Raw genomic sequence first — 9,274 nt, 5'->3', positions numbered from 1 at the left:
TTTCTTATGTTCTCCTCATTGCAAAAAATGCAATAAGTACAACCACAAAATTTTATAGTTTAAGGGTGTTTACTTAACGCTATGTTATATTTTGTTATGGACTATCACGTGTTCAAGTATGTGATATTGTTTAATGTTTAATTACTGACTTTTATCTGTCACATCTTTAGACGTGAATTATATATAACTTTTTCAAGTAACTAAATGACTGTATTTTCTCTAAGATTTTTGATGTTGTTTCCAACACAACTACTACAGTATTTGATTTTTATATACATGGCAAGCATCCAACACAGCACTGAAAATCCACACAGAAAAAGAAAAAAATTAAAATGAAAATTACGTGTAGACCCAATCCAGTAGGAGTCAAATAACGAAGCAAGTTTGGAAAGTCGACAAAACCGGAAAAACAAATAGAGAGAGAGAGAGAGAACGGCCGAAAAGACAACGTTGCCACAGCACGGCGATCCCCCAAAGGAAAGGCATGTGTCGGTAGTTTCACCAAAATCCAAGGGCATTTCTGGAACTCAACCATATTTAATTGACAGCGACGCGCAGAGCAGAGCAGAGCATAGCAGAGCAGGCAAACAAGCCCTTCTCTCCCATCCTCTCTTAAAAAGCACCCTCTTATTGTGGCTCTCTCTCCTCGCTCGCTCTCTCTCTCTCTCTCTCTCTTGCGTTTCGCTTCTCACACAATCTCATCCTCACAGATTCGTCCTCTTCTCGATCCCCAACTGTAAGTCTCCTCTGCTCTCTTGTGCCAACCCTAATCTCTCCGCCCGATCGTTTTGTTTCATCCTCCAGATCCCTAATTCTTAATTTTTTCAATCGACTATTTTTACATCGTGAATTTTTTTTTTTTTTTTTTTCTGGAGTTTTGATTTTTTTTATTAGTTTCTGTATCGGATTAGTTCGATTGCAATAGTCTCTCCGATTCACCTCCATTTACATACTTGCGTTAGGTTCTGTGTTTTTTTGCATGTCAACGATTCCGATTAGGTTTTCGAATTGCGGATTTTGCTTTTATTTTGATGATTATTATGTATTTTTTGTGGTTATTGATGCTTGAATTTGATCTGCTTTGTCTTCGATTTTGATCTGGTTTGTGTTCGGGGACTGAATTTGTCAATGTATAAATGGCGCCTGTGTAATTAGTTGAGCTCTTTAGGGTTTGGGGATTCGGCAGACTGATTTAAGTTCCACTGTTTGCCAGTCTTATTTTGATTGGGATTTGTCTAGGGTTTTGCCATTTTTCGATTTTGTTTTCAACTAGTAATTTATGTTTATTGAGCTCGGTAATGTGAATTTGCAATACTGAACTTGCACTTAAACTTAACTACTATATATTGGTGACATTCAGCTTAGTTTCTTGGAAACAAATGTAAACTATATACTGGAACTTTGAATTCTGTGTTTGATGTCAATTTGTCTCTACTTGAGTATAGAAGCTTACTGTTAGTCTCATGATTAAGGGAAACAACTGCTTTCAGATTTATCATTTGTCAAGGTGAAATCTCGTTGTTTCTTATGTTTATGCCATTATAGCTGACTCGAGTATAGATGTGTTGTGTCTTCCGCATCATGTTTATTTATATTTCTACCCTTTTGTATCTTCTTTTAGGGAAATCATGAGTGATCAGGGAGAAAAGACTTGTCCTCTTTGCGCGGAGGAAATGGATTTGACAGATCAGCAATTGAAACCTTGCAAATGCGGTTATGAGGTGCGGGATACTAACGTCTCTCTTTCACTTTGATGGGAAGTTCAATGGATAAATGTTCCCCTTTTGTCTGCCTGGTTCCTTTGATTCAATTTTTGAACTTCATCACTGTTATTCAACCACTCAGTAGCTTCACCTCAGAACATATTGTGGCAAGACTAACATATTGTGCAAATAGTCATATTGCAAACTACGAGTTTGTTAGTTCTGAATCTTGAATTTATTAAAGTGGTGAAATGTTGTACCATTCTGACCATTGAACTTTATAATTATTTGACAAATTGTATTCTATTTCTTGAATACAGATATGTGTTTGGTGTTGGCACCACATAATGGACATGGCTGAGAAGGATGACACTGAGGGGCGGTGTCCTGCATGCCGTACCCCTTATGATAAGGAAAAGATTGTAGGGGCTGCGAAGTGTGAGAGGTTAATCTTGAAACCATAATTCTTTTTGGATTAGATAAATTACAGTATCAATTGTTAATTTAAATCCCTCCCCCACAGATTGGTGGCTGAAATCAATACTGAGAGAAAGAAGTCTCAGAAGACAAAAGTTAAGCCAACCACTGAAGGAAGAAAGCAGCTTAGCAGTGTGCGAGTGATTCAACGGAACCTTGTTTACATAGTTGGGTTGCCTCTTAATCTGGCAGATGAAGATGTATCCTCTCCCTCCATATCTCTTTTTCAGCATTTGTGTGTTAGATCATATTTTTATTTGTCTTATACAGGCTCACTGACTCTTTTTTTTTTCTTTTTCTTTTTTAATAATTTTATGCATCTATTAAGCAGCTACTGCAGCGTAAAGAATATTTTGCTCAATATGGGAAGGTTTTAAAGGTTTCTATGTCTCGGACAGCAGCTGGTGTCATTCAGCAATTTCCAAACAATACATGTAGTGTGTAAGTCGAGATGTTTTGATGTCTTGAGCTAATCCATCTTTTTTTTTTTCCTTTTTTTTTTTTGGTAAGATTGTTTTTTTATATTTCCATTAACTGTTGTTTTCATAATATTGTTTTGTATTCAGATATATTACTTACTCAAAAGAGGAGGAAGCGGTTCGCTGTATTCAAAATGTACATGGGTTTCTATTGGATGGAAGATCTTTGAGGTATATGCATGTTTCTAGATATTTGACTGTGTTACCTCAGTAATATTTTGCAACGATTTTAGCAGCATAGGGTTGTCAGCATGATAATCTTCTAGTTATATGTTTCAGGGCTTGCTTTGGTACCACAAAGTATTGTCACGCATGGCTAAGAAATGTGGTATGATTACTCCCTTATCTGCTTTAATGCAGTAATTTTTTACTTAGATGCTAGATTGTATGAATCTTGTTGAGTATTGACTTTTTGTTGTTCCCAGCCTTGCACCAATCCCGATTGTTTGTATCTGCACGAGGTTGGATGTCATGAGGATAGTTTCACTAAAGATGAAATAATTTCTGCATACACTAGGTATTTAGTTCTTTATCTTCTTCATTCTTTGTTACAATGATCAGTGTACTATCACTTGTTAATGACAATCTTCTATCAGGACTCCCTCCTTAATTTTATGGAAATTTGTGTTGCTTTCAGTTAAAAAAAATTTGGCTGTTGGGGCACAATGTGCATTAATTTTGTTTCTCAAAAAAAAAAAAAAAAAAAAATCTTGAAGCTTTGGTTGTTTTTTTTGTTCATACACAGTTGTTGAGAGCCTCGAGGTACAAAGGGTCATCTAATCTTGTAACTTGATCTCCCAAATGTGCATGAGTCACAGTTAAACAAGTCATAACTTTTATTGGAGTTTAAGCTCTGAATATTTTAGTTTAATATGCTTTCTCTTGTTTTATGCTTTCTGTAACGTGAGTAGTGTTCTCATTGAATGATCAACTAACTGATAATGGTTTTAAAGGAGTAGAGTACAACAAATTACTGGTACTCTAAACCCTATGCAGCGGCGGTCAGGGAGTGTGTTGCCTCCACCACTAGATGATTACTGTAATAGCAGTTCTGCTTCTACCGCAGGGCCTGTTGTTAAAAATGGTTCAAGTGTAAGTCTCATATTTTATTTTGAAACTGATGAAGCCAGACGAATGAGCTGGTTGCAATCAATATGGAGATTTACCCTTTTTTTCTCATCAAGGTGTTGTTTTGCTTTGATACTCTAGTGGATAGTTTAGACATGGCATATATTCTTATTCTATTTTTTTTTTTTTTTTATCTGGCAGAATACTGGAACCCTCATTAAAGGTTCTCCTCCAAATGGAAGCTCTGGTAGATCTATTGCTCTTCCAGCTGCAGCCTCATGGTAGTTATCTATTTTTGGTTGATTACACTGGTGGGGTTCATGGTTGTAATGAGTTCTAAAAGTATGGAATGCATATTGCAGGGGTACGCGTGGTTCAAATTCTCAACCACCAGCTATGCAAATAATATATTCAAATGGACATACAAAACAGAAACCTGATACAGTCAGTTGCACAGTGCCATTTTCTTCGGCTGCTGTTTCTACTGGCCAGGCTTCTATAGTGCATAGCGATGCAGGAAAGAGGTCAACTTTGAATGAAGACAGTCAGACTATGCAAGCTAAAGGTGAACTGGAATCACTGAAAATTGTGAAACAACACATTAGTGTGGATAGTCAAATTGCCCTGTTGGACAATCCTGCTGCACCCGATGAAGCTTCTGCTTCTGTTAATGTTAGCAGCCAGTTATCTTGTCCTCCTGCATCCAAGGACAACAATAGAGGCAGTAGTATGCAGCCAACTAACACTGCCACCAACCATAATCGGCAGCCTTTTAGTTCCTGTCATGAAAGTGAAAGTATTGTTTCTAATGAAGAAGCCGCCCAAAGCTTATGCTCCGATATATCTTTACTGAGCATTGATAGAAATTCTATGCTTGATCATTCTGGTGTAGTCAGACCTAATAATTCAGCTTCAGATAATTCGTATATTAAATCGCCTCGGGACCAAGGGTTACAACAATATTGTGCTGAACAGCCTAGAGAATCTCCTATAACAACTGAGAGAGCAGTAACAAGAGAACAATCCAACTGGTTATCAGAGTCACAACCATTACCTAGTATATCTTCTGAGGTGGAGGAGGATGTACTATCTTTTGATAATCAAAGACTCAAGGACCCAGAAGTGAGTCGTGCGCCGTATCTGTCTAGTTTGCCCAATGCAGTCCATGTTCCAAATCACTCTAGGTCTCCATTGCTACCTAGTGAGGGTTATGGTGCAGTTTATTCAAGTGCTGATCGCCTTTTTGTAGATAATAAAATTAGGGACAGCTCACTTCTATCTTCGACCAACATTCCGGTACAATCTAATGGTTACCATGAGAATTTTGTAAGCAGCTCTTCTGGTTTAGAGAGGCCTTTGGAGCATTCATTTCTTAACCGAAATGAAAGCCTGGGGAAGCATGGTCGAAGATTCTTGGGTGATGCTAATCCTGATTTCAGTAATGCTGTAGACAAGGGAGAGAGCAGCATAATCTCAAATATTTTATCAATGGACTTTGACACTTGGGATGACCCAATAACATCGCCTCAAAATTTCTCCAAGTTTTTGGGTGAATCTGATAGACGGTCTGGAGCTCAGAAAGTGTCCAGTTCGTGGAAGGTGCCAAATAATAATCAGTCAAGATTCTCTTTCGCAAGACAGGAGGATTCTAGAAATCAGGCATTTGATCTACAGTCATCTCAGAATGTCATTGGGCGGTTGTCACAGAACCAGGCACAGAACCAAGGATTCCATCATGGCTATTCTGAAAATCGAGATTTATGTTTGGATAATTTTGGAATTGGAAATGGTTTTCCTTCTAGTACTTTTGAAGATTCTGAAAATCACGCCAACAATCTTTTAGCCTTCTCTTCTAACAAGCTTTCTGGTGAGTACTCTTGCACTTATGGGACTCTGGTCTTCTGGTGGACATTTGTTGGTGTTGGGTTAGTTTTTTATTTGTTGATAAAATTTATTTCCATATCTTGCTTAGTCTATAATTTGAATTGGATTCATCAGATAGACCTTTCTTTGCTGTCTGTAACGTGTTAATCTTTTGTTTGATGTTTTGATTGTGGATGATTTTTGCTGCCTTTGGTTATTTTCTTACCTTTATTTCTTGCATATTTCAGCAGTTTCAAGGGCTCAAACCTCTGCTCCTCCGGGTTTCTCTGTGCCAAGCAGGGCCCCGCCTCCGGGCTTTACTTCTCAAGAGAGAGTGGAGCATGATTTTGACTCACTGTCTGGTTAGTTGTGCAATTCCTATTAAATTGACTTCACTGTCTATTTCATGTGTTTAAGTATTAATTTCATTAACGGCTTCTCAGGGAATCTTTTGCACGATAACTCCTCTCTGTTGAGAAATGCCTATCAACCTCAGCCCACGGGGAATATTGGTAGCTCTGTGGATATTGAGTTTATGGATCCTGCTATATTGGCAGTTGGTAAAGGGAGACTGCAAGGTGGGCTTAACAACCCTGGTGTAGATATGAGATCCAACTTCCCTTCACAGTTAAGTGCCTTTGAAAACGATGCAAGGCTTCAGCTCTTGATGCAAAGATCCTTCTCCCAACAACAAAACCTTAGGTATCCTGATTTTGGGGATGGCTATTCTCATGTCAATGATAACTATGGAATGTCTTCGAGACTTTTGGATCAATCTCAGGCAAGCAATATGTCGCCTTTTGCTCAACTGTCTCTCCAACAATCCAGAAATAATCGGTCCATGTCAAATGGCCATTGGGATGGGTGGAATGAGGTTCAGGGCGGTAACACTATGGGTATGGCAGAGCGCCTGAGAAATGAGAGAGTAAATGAGAGACTAGGATACAATAAGTTCTATTCTGGTTATGAAGAATCAAAGTTTCGGATGCCCAGTTCTGGCGATCTGTATAACAGAACCTTTGGGATGTAATATTGCGAAATGATAGCTTTAAATGGTTGGATAATGGAGAAATTGAGGGGCCGTGTTTTCTCGGCCTTGTACTCAGGATGGGACTGACTCGTAACTGGTCTTGCTCTTGGCAGCCTAATGTAGGGTCAGACTCCTGTAACTATTGGGGTCTAAAATCCTGCAGGTAAGGATTTATTACTTTAGTTTTACTGTAGGGGTTGGCATGGTTTGTGCTGCTGCTTGTTGCATGGTTTGTGCTGCTGCTAGTTAAATAGAAAATAATTGTACTTGCTAAGGTTCATCTATGTGCCTGTGCATATTCATTTCCAGCTCAGTGTGCTCTTTGTTTGTCTCGGAACCAAATGGTTTTCTTTTTTTTTCTCTACCTCTTGAAAACATCAAAATTGAGTTTTTTTTTTTTTTTTTTTTCTGTATTTGTTTATTTAGCCGTTGTGGCTACCAATGAACAATGGTTAGATCCATGGTTTGCTCCTAGGGTTCACAAGGTCCCAGATTGGAGCCCGGGTCCGGAATGTAGGGTTGCAGGATTTCTCGGTATCTAAATAAGTCATTTTGGCTACCCTGTGTCGTGTATTGAATTTAAATGTAAAGCCTCTGCTTGCCAGCCTTTCTTTGCCCTGTAGTGCTGCTAATGTGGGCATCCTTTGATCTCATGTAGTGCCACTAATGTAGACATTACAGCAGTATTTGAAATTGTGAAGGATATTGCACGTTTTTTGTGTTGAATTTTGCTTTCACCTTGATACAGGTGCTGGTGTGCTTTGATTTAAGGTTGCATTGCGGGTTGCTGTATATGGTCAAACTGACTGGCTGATCATGAAGATTTGAATATTCTAATTGTTGGACTTGAGATGCATTTCCTCTAGCTCCCGGAAAGGACTCAAATGGACTGCTCCCTGGTGTACTGATACTTTGATTGTTGCTCGCGCAACAAAATGAATGAAATCGGACCTTTTTGCGGAATTCAATACTGCTTTTAACTTTTTAAAATGATGAATAGGATATATTTCATTGATTTACAATAATCCGTTATATAAAAACAATTCTACCTGTATTTTATTCTGAGTTGGCAGTTTGGCACATAGAAATTGGAATTAAAAACCAATTTTCCAATTCTGTTTGGAGTTTGGGGCTTGGTAGATTTGTTAAAGCTTTGGGGCTGTGAGGTTAAATTTGGGGTTTAGGGTTCGGACTGGACTGATTCTTTATTAGCAGGTGTGGGTGTAATGTGGATATAATCTGTAGAAACTGATCTACTTTTTTTTATTTCGTACCTAGAAATATTCATGGATATGGGCCTTGCAGTTGAGCAGTCCGTCCACAATGTTGTTATATTCCTATCAATGACTGGGGTTTTGCCTTTTATTTTCCGAGCCTTGTCAAGGTCGGATGTAGATTGATTGTTTAAGAAGGTCAGATGTAGATTGATTGTGTAAGATTGAAATTGAGAGGGACTCGATTGAAATTGACTGGCCAGGACGTTCTAGACTTCTAGTGTACTGGGTGATTATGACTTGCCATTATGCCCATTAATTCTGTACAGTGAAAGATGCATACATTTCACTTCCTTTTGACTTAAAAGTGGAAGGGCCGCACAAGCACCGGACTTGTTTTTCAGGCCTGTTGACCCATTTCATTTTTTTACCCGAACCTATTACCTGAAGTGTGGTAAACAACATAAAGTACTTGGACATTTTTTTGGCATAAGTACTTTGGCGACTCAAGTTACCTGTGAGCCTGCAAGTGATGTAAAGCACACATTTGATATATAACATATACATGTCTTTGGACACATTTATCGAGGTCTGCTCACCTAAGGGACTGTGAGAGAGAAGTGAATTTGACAGCTGAAAACAAATGCACAGTTTTAAGTTGTTATAATTTCAAGTTTTTAAATTTAATACATGTGATTGAGATGCATTTCTCTTATAATCTCTTAAAACTATCCCTCAAGTGACTAAGACTTCACATTTATCATCTGTAGTAGCCATAGCCATAGGAATCGTGAATATCGTTGGGTTTTGATTTAACGTCACTAAACTGTAGTGAAGCAATTGGAAGGATGAAATGAGTGAAGCCATGTATTACTATCTTTAAGTAGGACCATAAAATCAAATTTCTTTTGGAAATAAATCTAAGGACAGGTGTGTACCTGTACCTGGTTTCCATAATCAACTGGGGAGCTTTTGGTATCCTTAATCTACGACACCATTATCAATGTCATCACTAGTTAGGAAATTCATTATGGTTCTGCTGTGGGCCTGTTTGAAAGTTTGATAAACAAAATTGGGCCCACTGGAGGCCCAGACTAACATCATCAATTCCCTACCGATTGGGGTGTGTCATTCACTTCCACACATCAAATTGTTTCTTTAAATGACATCCCAACAACTAGAAGGACCCTAATCATAGCATCAAACCTAACGTCCTAACCCTAAAGCCAAAAACCAATCAAAATGGGACAATAGCAGAGGTTATGACTCTTCCGGCTTAGGGCCACCACGTGTTGCCTAACTTTATTGAGATTTGTTATGTATGGTCCCTCCTCTTTGGCACAACCTTTCATCAAAAGACACTTCTGCGAAAAGGAAGTGCCAATTTCATGAGAGAATTGTCAGGTGGCAACTTGTTAGAGGAATGTGAGACAAAGAAAT

At 38.4% G+C, this 9,274-nt stretch overlaps 1 protein-coding gene across 3 annotated transcripts; it reads left to right on the top strand.

Moving 5' to 3' along the window:
* Positions 1-588: 588 nt before the first annotated feature.
* Positions 589-7,952, top strand: LOC133728181 (uncharacterized). Of its 3 annotated transcripts, XM_062155591.1 has the most exons (15): positions 598-736; positions 1,622-1,721; positions 2,024-2,148; positions 2,227-2,380; positions 2,509-2,621; positions 2,747-2,830; positions 2,939-2,987; positions 3,085-3,176; positions 3,613-3,751; positions 3,929-4,008; positions 4,090-5,594; positions 5,839-5,952; positions 6,034-6,783; positions 7,096-7,205; positions 7,369-7,952. In XM_062155591.1, the coding sequence occupies exons 2-13, from the start codon at positions 1,629-1,631 to the stop codon at positions 6,618-6,620; spliced, it is 3,135 nt and encodes a 1,044-aa protein (XP_062011575.1). In that variant the 5' UTR covers positions 598-736; positions 1,622-1,628; the 3' UTR covers positions 6,621-6,783; positions 7,096-7,205; positions 7,369-7,952. The 3 variants fall into 3 exon arrangements, with proteins under 3 accessions (XP_062011577.1, XP_062011576.1, XP_062011575.1); XM_062155593.1 differs by lacking the exon at positions 7,096-7,205 and having other exon boundaries at positions 589-736; positions 2,512-2,621; XM_062155592.1 differs by lacking the exon at positions 7,096-7,205 and having other exon boundaries at positions 589-736.
* Positions 7,953-9,274: the final 1,322 nt, after the last annotated feature.

The sequence above is a fragment of the Rosa rugosa genome, chromosome 2, assembly GCF_958449725.1.
Source record: "Rosa rugosa chromosome 2, drRosRugo1.1, whole genome shotgun sequence".
In the NCBI taxonomy this organism is placed as follows: Eukaryota; Viridiplantae; Streptophyta; class Magnoliopsida; order Rosales; family Rosaceae; genus Rosa; species Rosa rugosa.
This window is presented reverse-complemented; position numbering and strand designations above follow the sequence as displayed.